Source organism: Cydia amplana, chromosome 4 (genome assembly GCF_948474715.1).
Source record: "Cydia amplana chromosome 4, ilCydAmpl1.1, whole genome shotgun sequence".
Lineage (NCBI taxonomy): Eukaryota > Metazoa > Arthropoda > Insecta > Lepidoptera > Tortricidae > Cydia > Cydia amplana.
In genome coordinates this window covers 15,880,171-15,897,155 of record NC_086072.1, presented here as the reverse complement: position 1 = coordinate 15,897,155, position 16,985 = coordinate 15,880,171, and the positions used below count along the sequence as shown (strand labels likewise).

The 16,985-nt window shown below is 38.2% G+C and overlaps 1 protein-coding gene across 1 annotated transcript in view; it reads left to right on the top strand.

Moving 5' to 3' along the window:
- Nucleotides 1-16,985, top strand: part of LOC134647534 (uncharacterized) — an 88,959-nt gene that overhangs the window by 33,765 nt on the left and 38,209 nt on the right. Inside the window, exons 15-23 of the mRNA XM_063501886.1 lie at nt 912-1,036; nt 1,972-2,022; nt 2,141-2,256; nt 3,107-3,224; nt 4,813-4,863; nt 4,997-5,099; nt 5,834-5,958; nt 6,725-6,775; nt 11,051-11,171. Coding sequence (XP_063357956.1) covers nt 912-1,036; nt 1,972-2,022; nt 2,141-2,256; nt 3,107-3,224; nt 4,813-4,863; nt 4,997-5,099; nt 5,834-5,958; nt 6,725-6,775; nt 11,051-11,171 — 861 coding nt within the window. The remainder of the gene's footprint in view (nt 1-911; nt 1,037-1,971; nt 2,023-2,140; nt 2,257-3,106; nt 3,225-4,812; nt 4,864-4,996; nt 5,100-5,833; nt 5,959-6,724; nt 6,776-11,050; nt 11,172-16,985) is intronic.

Genomic DNA, 16,985 nt, shown 5'->3' with positions numbered 1-16,985 from the left:
GTACCTATTTTATTTACTTACTGTAAAGATAGGATAATTACCTATTACGTGTCCCGAATTTTAGCTCCAGAGTCCCGAACTTTTTCTCGTGATCCCCAAATTTTTCTATTCCGTAAGCAGGAAATCTGATCTGGTAACCCTACTCGTGATATAATTATATTTGCTCAACTGATATTTTTATGAGGATATAGTGGAATACCGCTTCTCCCTGGCTTCTCCACACAAACATCTGGTCCCCATTTTTCTCCCTGAGTATTGACACTATAGAAAATATTTGATTTAGTTGTTTGCTTAAATTTTAGATTTTTATTTTTTCAGTTAGACGTTTTAAAAAATTTGTACGGAGTCGAACTAGTCGAAGAAAATCAAACGACCACTTCGTTTGATTTTCATAATATTTTTTTTTATATTTTCCATAATGTCAATATCTAGAGAGGAAAATGGGGACTACGTTTGTATGGAAAACCAGTCGTCCCCTTTCCTCATAATAATTAATTGACATTACTCAAACATGCGTGACGATACACATTCGTAAGAATAGGCTGCGAAGTGGGAACCCCACCTTCCCACGATTTGCCATTCGCAATAGCAATGAGACAAGCCACTCTCCGAAGGGAGTGTTCTAAATCGACACCAGTTGCGAATTACCTTTTCGCACGTGTATTGTAGAGTGTGTTCGGAAAGAGAAGAGTCGTGGAATGTATTGGGCCCCATACATTCCACGACTCTTCTCTTTCCGCACTCTACAACGTTTTACAGTACATATGGCCCTTTAAGTTTTCCACATAGGTAAGTATATTGTCGTAATTACCGCACTAGGGCGGTAAAGTAGCACCATATGTACTGTAAATATATATTCACATTGTATATCATGCTTCCTACCAATCAATTTCCTTCATATTTGATTCCAGACTTGAGAAAGCTAAAGGGTTGGAGACCGACCATGACGATCCCAATCTATCTCAAGATATACATTCGAAGTTGTCTGATTTAGTGAAGAACGCTACTCCAGATGAGCTGAAAACCGATATGGCTGGCAAGTTTCACTACATTTCCATTACTGCAGTTTGTGTCGGAACTGCACGCCAACTGCAACGTCGCCGTGCAGTCCCCATACAAGTTGCAGTCGGGTTGCACTCCGTCTGTACCGGCCCTGAGGCGTGCGACTTTCAAACCGAAGGTCACGGGTTCGAACCATTCGAACCAATGAGTTTCCTGAAACTTATTGTACGAAATATCATTTTCATCACATTCGCACGTAAAGGCTCTCTTTATTTGTCAGAAACTGATGAGTTAAGTTTCATATTATCTAAAAGAGTGGCAAAGATGCGAATTTTGAATTTTTTATAGTTTTACAAGTGGGCAAAGTTGTTCTTTAACTCCTCGTTGACAGCCGAGCAAGCGACAGATTCCAAAATGTCGCTAATCATTTAACGTTGCGAGGATTTCAAGTCTCGAGAGCGAACTTTGAAACAACAATTTTACCGAACCGACGCGAGACATAGATGTAGGTACTACTGTAAAACAGTACCGACCTACAAATCAAATCATATTAAAAATGTATCATTAAAAACTCTTAATATCCATTTTCACCCGCCAAGATAAAGTACAAATTAATTGCAACGTTTGAACGTTCTCATCAATTTTCTCTCATGCTCTTGGTCGATTTTTTAATAATTAAGGAATCCTATACGAGCTGGGTTGGTAAACGTAACTATTCCCAAAGTTTGATATTTCGGTGAAGGAAAATATCTCGAGAAAACTGAAATAGGTACCTAATTAACGCTTACTTTTCCCTCGGGGTTGAAAGGTCGGAAGGCAGTCGCTTTTTCAGTGGACCCCGCCGTGGCAAAATGCCGTGAAGGCTAGGAGGATGATGATGAGAAAGACTAAACGATAATATATTTTGATGATTTATTTGTTGATCACTGATGTCTGCAAATAAATAAAACTTCGCATTCGCGTTTTCAGAAACCGTGGACATTTCCTCTAAGTTTCTGTCTCAGCATGCTGTGGATGAAGGTGAGTCGCTGCTATGATCCTTTAAAGCTTATAAAGCTATTGATGCACATGTAGCATAAGGACCCTTTAGGCATGGAACGCCACAAATAAATGCTGAGTTTTTCGTATGAATTGACAGTGGAACGGGGACCTGCCTTTGACATATTGATTAAGACGCTGGAAACGGGAGGGTCCCAGGAGTTTACACCACAGTTTGATCCCTTGAAAACCAATTTCCTCGTGGCATATGTGTTAGTATCTTAGTATTTTATTTTAAACTTTCACATATTTCTAGTTATGATTGTAAAATTTAAAGACATTTCATGTATTTAACCGTTTAATTACCTACTAATAATTGAAAGCATGTTTTTGGAATAAGGTTAAGGACTATTTGAAAGCCTAATTTTAGTCAAATCTGTTAATCCTTACGGAATGAAAGTTTCAAAATTGCGATTGAATATAAACACATGTTTAAATTGATGCATTTCGTGGCACCTTCTCCTTTTTTATGTTTCTCTGCTTGTGTAATTTTCTTTTTTGTGTTTGTGCTCACGAATAAAAATATTTCTATTCTATTCTAATTGCATCCCTCCCCATTGTCTAGATTTAGCCGTTTTAACGTAAAACTACACAGCTATAATATTACCTACATTAGTTCACATAAGTATATAAGCTAGAAACGGACTGGTTGACTATACGGGTAACGAAGGCTGGCTCATTCCTTGCTCAGCGTAATGCAATCTGTTCCTGCGCGAGTCTTATAAAGTGATCCTTCTCCGAACGGAAAGTTCGCTGAGCACTCTGAGCACTGAGCGGACCGCCGGGCATGCCTAGGACCGCGGATATTATTGTTGTTGAATTATATTCAGTTATTTGAAGGAAAAAAATATACAAGTTCGATCTAAAAGCGCTACGATTGTTCGAAAACCGCTGCACGTTAAAAACACAAATCAAAATATTCAATTCAATAATCTGATTTGTTCCCTAAGTTGCCGCCAGTTTTTTAATATCCAAATTTGTGTAGTTTTAATTACATAGTTTGTATTCTGTAGCTTAGTTACATTTCTTCGTGAACTAAGTTGAAGTCGTCCTCATCAGACTAAAGTCAGCGCCAGGCCTAACCGGCATCACCCCGGAACCGGAAACTGCTCCAATTTTCCAGAAAGCTTTGCACGCGGTGGCTGACAGCGTTTGCCCTCAAAATTTGAAGAAGGATATGGAAGGTAGAAATGATATATGATACCTAATATATGGTTTCAATCCCAGTCGCGAAGCGAAGATTTAAACCAAATTCGTATCATAATTGTAGACATCTAAGGGCCACTTGCACCATCGCACTAACCCAAGGTTAAGCGGTTAAACCGTTAACTAAGTGTCAAATTGTACTGGTAACCATAGTAACTCCAGGGTAAACTAACCCAGGGTTAGTGGAATGGTGCAAGTGGCACTTCATGTACCTCAACGGGACAAGTTAAATTAGGTACTAAAATACTCAAATCATGTTGTGGTTGTGTTGTACTGTATCTCAGTGTGAGTGAATCTTTAAAAAGTTAAACTTTGAAACAAACCCGTCTTAAAATAAAGAAATTTCAAGATGTCCGTAAAATACCCTCCAGTACCATCGGTCCACTTTCCCAATCTGTCTACTTTACCAAAGGGTCCATTTTCGCGATCTGTGTACTTTACCAAATGATCCACTTTCGCGATGTGTCCACTTTACCATCGGTCCACTTTCCCGGTCTGTCTGCTTTGCCAAACGGTCCACTTTCCCGATCTGTCTAGTTGAGCACGTTGTCTACTTTCGACATTGGTTCACTCGTTTCGTAGCATAGAACCAACTTCGCGAATTTTCATTTTGCGATTCGCGAAATGTATTTTTTTTACACGCAAACCACCAGTTTCTCAGAATACCAAAAACGCTTAGTGCCAACATAATGCCAAGTCAATATGTGTAAACGACAGAGGACCGACATATTAGTATTGTAACAGGTGCGAGTGAGACACCGTCATTGTTCTGACAGTATTTAATCAAATATAACTGATTGCGTTGCAGCAAATTACCGTTTTGTGACTACAACGAACAAAATGTCTGGGATCATTCCAGTAAACAATATCCCATGAAAAACATTTCATGTAAAATGTTGCCAAGACGAAACCACAAGGCTTGGACTGTCAAAAAGTTATCAGATATCTTGTAGAGCCAAACTCTGCAAGCCCTAACATGACAAACTCTACACCTTAGTCAACATATGTGGCTTGGCCGTTTCGCTACCGTCACATGGGCGGAAGGTGAAGTCTATTCATATTTTTTTATTATACAATGGTTTTTGTAGTAACGAAACGGCCAAGCCACGTATTTTGACTAAGGTGTACAGTTTGTGATGTTAGGGCTTGTAGAGTTAGAAGCTTGGCTCTACAAGATATCTGATAACTTTTTGACAGTACGAGCCTTGTGGTTTCGTCTTGGCAACATTTTACATGAAATGTTTTTCATGGGATCGAAAAAGCGGACCATTTGGTCAAGTAGACCAATGATGAATGTGGACCGATCGGTAATTAGACGGATCGAGAAAGTGGACCGATAGGTAATTAGACGGATTGAGAAAAGCAATTAGGCAGATCGGAAAAGTAGACCGTTTGGTAAAGTAGCCAGATTGGGAAAATGGACCGATGGTACTGGAGGGGTAAAATAAGCTTATTTTGTTTTTACATAGAGTACTATGTATTCAGTTGAGCGTGCTGGCACGCTCGGACTCTCTTCATTGAATATTACCTAGTAATCATTTACAGGTACATGTTTTTAACTTTCAGAGGTCATCGGACGCTGTGCAAACTATTTATCAGCCTTCATTCGTGACCGAGGTGAGTAACATAATTACTTGAATATGAGTACCTACATATTGGATTCAGGCTTAACGTAAAAACGAAATAGGTAGTCTGCTTTTTGCATGACTTTGGTAACGGTAAATGTTAAGATAAAGATGTGGTCTTTCAGAAGCGGCATTGAAGATTGTGATAAATGCAATGAAGAAGTCACCAACTAAAGAGTTAGCTAAAAGGGGGACTTATACTATGGACTACGGATATGGAGCCATGGAGTAAGTGAAATTAGTCTATTTTGGGATTAGTTTGATCTGAGTTTCAACTCTTATGACATTATTAGGTGATGCGGGAGTAGTATATAATCAAGATAAGTTCGTTTTGTTTTTAGGGTGTTTTGGGACTTAGGTATTTTGTTGTTAGGCTATTTTGAATTTATGTTTATATGAGAATACGTGTTTTTGACCTTATGTTGTACTGTGCAATAGGGTAAATTGAGTTTAGGTTCAAGTGAACCGGAAACAATATAGGCAATAGAAATATTTTACAGAAGCAACGTTCTTACGTACCTATATATTTTCACAGATTGAAAAGATTTGCTTATTTTTTAATTAAAAAATAGAGGTGTATTTTTCTGCCGAAAATATCCTTTGGAGAGCTTTAATGCCATGTAGAACGCCTGCTGGAACCCGTTTACAGTACAACTATTATTATTATGTACCTACTGATCAGCATATGTTTGGCTATGTAATGGAGCTATGCCTTCATTTGATATTTTTTTAAAGTTTGCCTTTTCTACTTTTTTTAAAGTTTGGAGAGTTTGGAAGGGAGTGTTTTATATCAGACACGAGTTGCGAATTACCTATCTGTTCGCACGTGTATCGTACAACATTTTACAGTACATATGGCTCTTTAAAACGCATGATACATATGCTAGTAATGCACATACAATAATATAACTACATACGGTCTTAATTTTGGTAATTAAATCAATGAAATCGTTTGTTTATAGAACCGAAACTGCGCCTACAATTGTTCCATATCTTCCTATAAAAGATATCGCGGATGAGATGAAAGGAAAATTAAACAAAGATACGGAAACTGGCACTCCTGCAAATTTGAAAGTTGCGGTGAAAAGTAAGTGCCTGTTGCGACTGACATGCAGAAATCGAGATCTTCCTTGATTTAATGGACTTGAACATAGGTACTGTAGATAAATCTATGTTAAAACCAAATTAAATCAATTGTCAACTTTTATTTATAGTTAGTTCGCGTTAAGGGGCTACCCGAGGTTTTCATCGATTTTTGACAAGTTTTGAATCGTATCTCCTACCTTTGCACTACAGATAGAATTATAAGACAAACGGCTATCGGTTCTTCAATCTTTTATCTCCATTTTTGTCGACCAGATTTTGAAAGAAACGAATACTATTTTTTTATGATTTTAATCATTGTAAAAAAAAACACTTTCGTAACTACATTGGTGTAAAGAATCTTACATATATTACGAAATCGACATATTTGGGTTCGTCTTTGACGTCTCGAAAAACGTGTCAAGGATTTTAATTTTAAACTAATTAACAGAAAAGTAAAGGCCAGAAAACCAGTTTTGTGGCCTAAAATTGTTCAACTTTGATGCCAAATATCTCGAAGACATTGAACTTTGAAGTAAATATGGGATACTATATTGATTAAAGCCGTTGTTGTTAATATGGTAAGCTACATAAAACATAAGAAAACTAAGGTGGGAGAACCCCTTAAGAATACAGTAAAATCATCATTGTCTGCCCGGCTCCGTGCACCCGCGCGACGTAGCGTATGCGCTAACTGTTCTAGGCTCTATCTGAATTGGGCTATTGTTATAAGTAGAAAATCACTGTACATAATTATATTTTGTATTCAGGTGCGGTTGCAGACGTTTCTAAGCATCTCTCACAGGGTACAGCTATACGAAGTAAGTAAAACGGTTATGGTGACAGCAAAACAGCTAGGCTACTAAAGGGTGTAATAAATTATTTAAAAAAAATGTGATATCAATATGTGGACATCAGATGCCTGCCTACCCATTTACATATTTACGCTAATAGGTAAGTTGATAGAAGACATACATACTTAAGTTATTTTATATCACTAAAAGTAGGTATTTGTACCTATTCGTGATACAGATGTACAAATTACGGGCAGTTTTCAAAAAGTTGGAACGATTCGGAAATTACTGGAAAAATTTCACAATAAATACAATTTCCATTCTGGAAATAAAAAGCTTCGCCCATACAACCCGGCCACCATACCATACGTTTCCGGGTTAATCAACTTTTTCTTGTCACACGTTGCTATGGTTACGGTCTCCTGAGTCACTCTTAAAATTCTAGGTTTATCGTATTTAAATGAACCAAACTTGCATTTTATGGTAGTTATAAAACCTTTCCATAATGGGACATCTACTGAGCATGTTAGTAGAACATGGTACAGCAGTTCTTCTAACAATCTATGAAATGAAATGTAAAATTAAATGAAAATGCTTTATTGCCACAAAAAAGTACAAAAATATAAACTAAACTAATTTGTTATACTATACTAATAATATTAAATATACCTAAGTTATAATATTACTATTTGTCTCCTCGCTGATGGGACAGAATAACAACAAGAAATAGTTGATTGACCCTTCCTTCATTTTTATGTCGAAAAATTCATAATGCTTTTGGAAACTAGTCGTCGGCACATTAGTAACCTTGATACCGACTTATAACCTACGAGGGGGGGCTGAAAAGTTCGCGGCCTTAGAAAAAAAATTAAAGAGAGTATTAAAATAAATGTTTTTATTTTTCAATATAGTCCCCATGGAGTGATAAGCACTTTTCGCTTCGAGCAAACAATGCTTTAATACCGCCGAAAAAATAATCTTTTTCCTTCGCTTCAAAATGGCTCTCTATGGCCGCAGCCTTGATCTGATTGTCATCGGCAAACCGGCGACCACGTAAGTCTTTTTTCAAATTTGAAAAAAGGAAATAGTCGCTCGGAGCCAGGTCTGGGTGGATGATTGATTTCTCCAAAACCAGTGTCTTTTAGTGCCTGCCTAGCAACACGGGAAGTGTGAACTGGTGCGTTGTCCTGTAAAAACAACACTCCATGGCTAAGTTTCCCACGTCGCTTCTGGACGACTGCGTCACGTGCTTGAATCAATAAATTTGCATAATAATGACCGTTCATTGTGGTCCCTTTTGGCAAATAATCAACTAATAAAACTCCTTCACTGTCCCAAAACACGGTCGCCATAAGCTTTGAAGCTGACTTTTCCACTTTAAATTTCTTTGGTGCCCTCTCGCCCTTTTTTAACCATTGCATAGACTCTTGTTTTGATTCTGGATCGTATTGGCGAACCCACGTTTCATCTACGGTTACGATTCGGTTGCAAATTTCGTCAAGATTCCCTTCAGCTAGATCCAAAAATTCTTTGCAACTTTTACGTCGCCGTTCTTTGTCAAGCGGTGTCAGCATTTTTGGTACCCAGCGCGCAGTAATTTTTTTCATGTGTAAGCGTTCATGTAAAATGTGTCCTACCCTTTCTTTACTAATTTGTAGTTCCTCCGCTATCTGCCAGATTTTAATTCTTCTGTCAGCCAGAACACATTTCTCCACTTTTTCAACATTTTCGTCAGTGACCACCGTGACAGGCCGCCCATGGCGGGGGTCATCTCACAGACTTGTCATTTTCGCGCTCGCGCTTGACAGACAGCTGAAGTGTGCGAAAGGGAAGCCATCACGTATATGAACATACCATGAGTGCGAAAGAGTCAGACTACCAATGAGAAAACGTGACCACTTTTGACTTTGACGACGGCCGCGGACGGCCAAGAGCGTATCACAGTAATTTTCAAATTGAAAAATATACACGGATTAGGACGAAAAGTATTAAATAAAGTAATTCAGTGAAGATTGTGTCTTGTAGTGTGCCGGATTTCAGTGTTACAGTGCCAAATAATCCAAGCAAACACAAATTTCAGAGGATTTATGATATTCCTAGCGAAATTTTCATAACGATATTTTGTCAAATTAACAGCGTAAAAAGTGTAAGAAGCCGGCTTATAAAGTTTATTATAAGTTTTTCTTCCTTTGTGTGCTAATATTTTATCATATTAGTCTATAATTTAAAATATTTTGTGTAAAAACATAACCTGTTACTTTACGCTAGGGCTTGACAAAATGTTCATATGACAGTATCGATAACTTGTCGGTATATTAATAGCTATGTAATTATTTCTTCACAAGACATCATTAAGATATTAGCTTTTATAACCGACTTCAAATAATAACGATTGTTATACCTTTTTGAAGGTGCTCATGTTTAGCGGTAAATTTAAACTTCACTTTCCAACACAGTAAGAGTTAAATTAAGATAAGTCTGCAACGATTTTGATAGTACACGCAGTGCAAGTGTTATTTATACGTCATAATGTCGTAGAATTTTAACGTTTAAAATAACACATTTGAAAAAGTAGTCGATAAAGCAATCAAACATCGACAGATTATTAATATGTTGTAACATGACATCACTATTTTCGATCTCATATAGACAATTTACGCACACACTTGCATTTCATTTTTGGTCGCACTTTTGAAGATTGACAGTTGTTCTAGTCATATTAATTCTATGGGTCATCTTCACAGCTCTCTCGTCCTTGTTGAAATAAACGAGCCCATTTTTTTATCATAGTGTACGAAGGACTTAAATGATGGAGAGTATCCGTCATATCATCAAAAATCTCTTTAGGCGATTTACCTTTTTTTACAAGATACTTAATAACCGCGCGGTGTTCAAATTTGTCAAAATTTCCGCATTCGACAGACATTGTTAAGTATATCCGCGCACAGAACGAAAAACGAATATTTTTTTTTTTAATGGCGGCAATATTTAAACTGCCAAAGAGGCGGGGGAAAAAGTAGCATAGTTTTTTTTTTAATTTTTCTTTTTTTCTAGCTTAGGCCGCGAATATTTCAGCCGCCCCTCGTATAATACAAGAATACTGATAATTGAATTTCAATCAATACTTACTGCAGGAAATATGGTTGAATTCCTTTTGTTAAGAATCCGAATGAAACAAAAGGTATGCAACTCTGTTCCAATTAAAAATGGTTCAAAATACAATTAACAAATAAGAACTAGGGGTACCGTATCGTGGGCCTTTAGAGGATAAGTATTATACATGGAGTTATGAATATTTCTCGCGTAGAATGATGGTACTTATGACAGTTCTCTCCTCTTTTGTTTTGGGCTTAATTAAAAAAAATTAAGTAGGATGTTTTTAGCCCACAGACAAGACATCCTCTAGACTGAGCATAGTAACGCTACCCCCTCTGCCACTCATACGGTAGTTTTACTCCATCTTCGAGTCAATCCCGTGCCGTGATTGGTCCGTGTCTTTGAACGGACCAATCACGGCACGGGATTCGCTCACCTCGTCCCCCCGCACCCCCGTATTTTTGGCAGCATCGGTTTCATGAAATAATTGCTCTAAACTCAGTCTAGAGGATTCCTAGTCTATGTTTTAGCCTACTTTTATTCTTGGAGGATATAATCAAACGGAGACGCCATGTCTGTAATTTTCTGTACAAAACCGTCTGCCGATTTTTGCGGGGGAGGGGAACGTCAAATGTATGCGTAACGTAAAAATAGCCATGTCAGATAAACGTCAGTCCATACATTGTGTATGACCGTTGGCCGCCTATTTTCGACAGAGGGGAAAGCCTGTTAATGGCTACTCCGTTTAGTTGTATCCTCCAAGACTTTTATTACTTAAATGATACATTTCTAAATAAGTTAATTTGCTAAACTTCCGATTTTTTTTACAAATATTTTACGTGTCAGCTGCTCTAAGGTACAGGGGGAAAATTTAGACTGCGGGTTAATTTAAACTAATCGAAATATCTTCCTTGCCTTACATTATTAACTAGAGTGCCATATATATCTAGATAGCGAAAAAGATGTGTTGTGTGTGACTCTAGTTAATAATGTAAAACATGGAAGATATTTTGATTAGTTTAAATTATCCCGCAGTCTAAATTGGCCCCCTGCACCTTATATAAAATTTAATGTGCATAGGGATCGTCATTCGTCGTGAGAGGTACCTATAGATAGTAGATACATCAATTTACTACATGTCAGTGATATAAATTACTAAGTATTGAGTACTCAGAAAGCTTTTGGATCGACATTATCTTATTTCAGGCAAAGCAGCCGGTGCCAGATATCCGCTAAACCTTCTGGCGGCGGTCATGAAATCAGCCGGGGACAAGATACTATACAAACAGAAAAACTACACTGAAACTTACGCAGGCGGTGGAGCAGAGTACGTTTAAATCTGGTGTAAAACATCATGTTTCATGTCCCTCATATAAAAAAAAACAATAGAAACTTGATCATTTTACAGACATTATGAAACGAAACTCACCAGTTACTTTGTTATGACAATTTATTAATCCAACACCAATTTACCAAAGTAATCTTCTTATATCTATTGTTTACAATCCGTTCACAACCTCGTCCGTCAGCCATATATTTATTATTGTTTTTACCACAGAGAAGGAAGCACGATACCAGTGTTGCCACATTAAACTTATCAATTACCCAAATAATCAAATAAACATTTCAAAATCATGACACTCGGCCATCCGACACCGTGCTGCCTCCTGGCGCACGATATCATCCTTAATCGAAAATCATGACACTCTGCTTTTGATTAATATTGTCACAATGAAAAACAATAAGTACAACAATATTTCTTCTTTTAAGGAACACTACTTAATAATTTACAAGTAATCCTTAAGTATTAATCTTAATTATATTTCACGCAATATTTAAAATCAACTGACTATATATTTTATAACATTTTTTTTTTTAACGAATAAGAGCCTTGTATATGGAAATTAATAATAATAGTTTATTAGTTACTATCGCTACTATTGTTATCCTGGCTTTCATCACTGTGACTGTCATGTAATTCAAGAGTTTTGATATGTATCCATGGTCTAATTCTGTCCGCTGCTATGACGGTCGTGTAGAGTTTCCCTTTTTTGTTAAACCCTGGGACATCTGTTATCCTATATCGATCGTTTCCAAGACTTTCTGTAATTTTGTAAGGGCCTATAAACTTGGACAGCAACTTGGTGCTTTTCCCGTTATTGTCAAAATTGTTACGTGAAATCTTTACTAAATCCCCTACTTCATAACTAGCTGCAGGTTTCCTATTCTTATCATATCTCAGTTTCATTTTTGTTTGTTCTTTCTCAATATTATTACTAATAGAATTCCTTATTTCAATCAAGTCTGAGCGATTTACATTATTTTGTATATCAAGTTTATTTGCCAAACTATCGCGCATTTTCAAGCCGAACATAGCTTCAGATGGAGTTTTTTGTGTGGATGCATTAATCGTATTATTAATGCCCCACTGAATTTTTCCTAGGCACTTGTCCCAGTCGCGCTCATGGCCAAACGAGTTTTGTGCAGCTAAAGAATTAAGAATAGTTTGGTTAAATCTTTCTGCCTGGCCATTAGCTCTGGGGCAAGCGACTGCGTTCAAAATATGTTTTACTCCAAGTCCATCGCAATATGACTTGAACGCGGCTGATGTAAATGAACAACCCCGATCAGTTATTATCCTGGCTGGAGGATTAAAGTCGTAAAATAATCTGTCTAGTGTCCTTATGGTAGTTTTTGTCTTGACATCTTTTACTGCTCTAACAAAAACGTATTTAGTAAACGCGTCGACTATCGTCAGTATGTAGGCATTTCCGTCTTTACTCTTCACAAATGGACCAAGATGGTCCATGTGCAACGTATGAAATGGCACAGGAACCTTTTCAATTGGATGCAAGTGACCTGATTTTTGCTTTGATGCCGAATCTTTATGGTATGCGCACTCGAGGCACGCGGAGACGTATTTCTTTACGAATTTACGTAATTTTGGAAACCAAAATTGGGACTTTATTTTTTTCAGTGTTTTTGCATAGCCCAGATGACCTATGTCGTCGTGATTAGCACGACATATCTGCCACCGTGCGCTACGCGGAACAACTAATAGCAACTGATCGTCAATCTTTCGATAGACGGCATGATTTTTGACCACATAATTTTTACGAACGTCCTTACATTCTTGATCATCTTCCGGCTTGAGAATTTTAAGTATTCGGGAAATATCCGGATCAGCTATTTGTAAGGACAGCAACCAATTTTCCTGCGTTATCTTATATATACTAACGCAGGGGTTATCTTCCGGTTCTGCTGGTAGATTTGTGTTACGGCTTAAAGCGTCCACGTGGGACATTTGAACGCCAGGGCGATACTCAATATCGAAACTGTATTCGCTTATTTGTAACCACCACCTAGCTATCCGAGGAATTAGGTCCCTTTTGGTCAAGGTCGTTCTAAGAGCGGCACAATCAGTATAAATCTTAAAGTGGATACCTAATAGGTAAACTCTAAATTTCTTTAGTGAACATACGACAGCCAGGGTCTCTAGTTCGTAGGAGTGCAGATGTTTCTCCTCCTGAGTAGTCTGTCGACTAAAATAAGCAACAGGCTTAAGGGTGCGAGTATCATTCTGCCACTGCATTAGAATACCTCCTACTCCTAGAGAACTGGCGTCAGTATGTAACTCGGTCTCCAGTTTTGGGTCATAAAGTGCTAAAATCGGTCTACTCACAAGCATTTCTTTCAGTGTACAAAAAGCTTTTTGCTCTGTCTCTGACCACTGCCACGTGGATTCTTTTCGTAACAACATGGTTAAAGGGCGAGCAATTTCGCCGTACCCCTTTATAAATTTTCGAAAGTAGCCGGTTAAGCCCAAGAATTGGCGGACTTCGTGTACATTACAAGGCTTAGGGAACTCCTTTACCGCCAACACCTTGGCTTCCCCGGGTTGAATCCCATCAGCAGAAACGTCATATCCGAGATAGCTGACATGAGTGTCGAAGAAACGACATTTCGAAAGCTTTAACGTCAAGCCATACCGCCGAAAAAGTTTCAAAATTTCTTCCAACCGCTGAAACATCTCTTCAGCGCTCCTAGACGGTATAAGGACATCGTCAAGGTAGGCCAACGCATATTCAAAACGTTTGTTTCCCAAGATCTTATTAATCATTCTTTGAAAAACAGCGGGTGCGTTGGCCAAACCAAACGGCATCCTTTTGAACTGGTAATGGCCGTCTGGAGTGACGAATCCGGTAAGGTGTTTACTACCATCAGCCATAGGGACTTGGTAATAGCCGGACGCTAAGTCGAGGGTCGTAAAAAATTTATTGCCGCTAAGATTCGATACCTGATCGTCAATGACAGGTAGGGGGAAACGATCCTTCACAGTTTTATTATTCAGGGCCCTAAAATCAACGCAGAGCCTCTGCTCTCCCGTCTTCTTCCTTACCATCAATATAGGGCTCGAGTAATCAGAATTAGAATCCTCAATAATGTCGTTCTGCAAAAGTTCATTTATAGTTTCCCTAACTGTCTCCCGCTCGGAGTGAGATAGGCGGTAGGGACGATATATTATTGGTTTATTATCTGTTAGCTCTATCTTCATCTCCATGTCAACCACACAGCCAATCTCACTCAAGCTTGAAGCGAAGCAATCACGGTAGTTTTGTAACATTGAATAGAGTTTGTCTTTTTGCGCATTATCTAGCTCTGAGCCTGTCTTAATATCTGAGTTATTTAGGGGTTCCAACTGGGAAACATCAATGGTAATCCTGTTAACCTGGCAAGCTTCTCTTTCAATAAAAGGAATCGATCTGGAAATGACCGTGCTTTGTTCCAATTTAATGGAGTTTTGTGCCAAGTTTGAAATTACTACTTCGCCCTTACCGTCACGAAGATGGTAAGCACCTTGCAATAGTCTATACTCCTTACCAGGTTCACAGGTGGTATAGCCCTCCACGTAAATATCCCCGGTAAAGTTAGATTCAACATGAACCGGAACTGAGCATGTTTTGGAGACTTCGACCGAATTAGTTATAAGCAACTTCAAGGTCTCGGTGTCATTATCAAAGGGATTTTCATTAGGAGTTATATAGAAGACCAGACTTTTATGGTCCTTAAGAGCGGTAAGACCCGGCAGTTCCGTAAAAGTCTGACCAACAATCAATGGGGTACTCATCCATTCATCGTCTACGACTAAAACCTCTACCGATGCCTCGATTTCATCAACTTTTAAGCTAACTCGCGACTTATAATGAGGCACCACTGCGTTCGGGCCGAATCCGTTTATTACCGGTACATTATCAAAGCTCTTTGCCAGTCCTAAATTTTCTGCGTCACTTTTCCTCATTATCGTACATTCGCTACAAAAATCTACGTATGCTACAAAGCTCTGATCGTTACATAGAACAGGTTTGTAGAACTTTTCATTTGGTTTAGAGGTTACATTTATTTTCAAAATTTTCTTTTCAGCTATACCGTCAGTTCGCTTTATGTTAGTACTCACCTTCAATGGATCAAGTTTACAATCGTCAAGATCATGCCCCACCCTATTGCAGCGCCTGCACCTTATTTGCGGCTTTGTACACTTAAAGTAGGGGTGACCTTGAGAATGACAATTAAAGCATGTGATCGTGCTAGAGAATTTACCAGATTTAGCATTACTCGTTGTGTTATCCTTTTGTGTATTATTGTCTCGAATTTTACTAGTGTATGATTGATTAAATGGTTGTGTCTTTTGCGAACTCAAGTAATGTAGCAAGTCTTCGGGTTCAGAACAGTTTAACGCTTGAGCACCATTTCGAATTGATTTATCTGTGATTCCATAAATAATGCATTCTACTGCCTTTTTACCTTGGATCTCACAACGAGTAAGCAGGCTAAGCTTATCATAAAAGTATTCCCGCAGATTTTCATCATTACGAGAAGTCCGGCCTAACATCTCTTCTAAAAGCCGTCCATAGTTTTCTTCACTTGGGAAGGCTTTTTTTAATTTACATTGCCATTCTTCCCAACTGTAAACAACTGTGGGCAGGGCCTCAAACCATTTCCTTGCCAAGCCAGCTAGTTTCTGGAGTGAGAAGTGAACAACTTGCCTTTCATCCCAATTATATATATGTGAACATTCATTGACTTTTCGTAGCCAGCAGTCAATGGTTTGAGCCCTGTTTGAAGGATTGAATTCCGGGATTACATTATTCATGTTACTATTACCCAGTCTAGTAAGTTGACTATTCTCCGTTTTCCAAGTTAGTAACATATCCAGTACCTTTTCCGTTGACAATCTACTAGAAGTCTTGCGTTGCTTCGGTTGTTTGTGATAATCGAATGAGTCCGACGAAGAGATGGAACTCCTCTTTCGCTTACTCTTACGCTGCTTTGCTTTTGCGTGATCGTCTGAAGAGCTCGACGAAGAAGATGGACTGCGTCTCCGCTTGGCCTTCTTCCTTGACCGTCGCCGCCTAGGAGGCGTACCTGGCGGCGTGCCGCCTTCATCTTCTCTAACCATTGTACTTAAAAACCTGCATTGAAAAACAAAATTTCATTAACATCAAGCATCAAAAAAAACATTCCGGATCCATATCCGAATCCATATCTAAATCCATATCCGAATCCATATCTAAATCCATATCCGAATCCATATCAAATCCATGCCGGAATCCATATCCGACACCGGATCATCATCATCATCATCATCATCATCATCATCATCATCATCATCATCATCATCATCATCATCATCATCATCATCATCATCATCATCATCATCATCATCATCATCATCATCATCATCATCATCATCATCATCATCATCATCATCATCATCATCATCATCATCATCATCATCATCATCATCATCATCATCATCATCATCATCATCATCATCATCATCATCATCATCATCATCATCATCATCATCATCATCATCATCATCATCATCATCATCATCATCATCATCATCATCATCATCATCATCATCATCATCATCATCATCATCATCATCATCATCATCATCATCATCATCATCATCATCATCATCATCATCATCATCATCATCATCATCATCATCATCATCATCATCATCATCATCATCATCATCATCATCATCATCATCATCATCATCATCATATGCACTATATATTTGCACAAATATTTTACATAAAGGTACTATTCATTTCAGATTCAAACAACA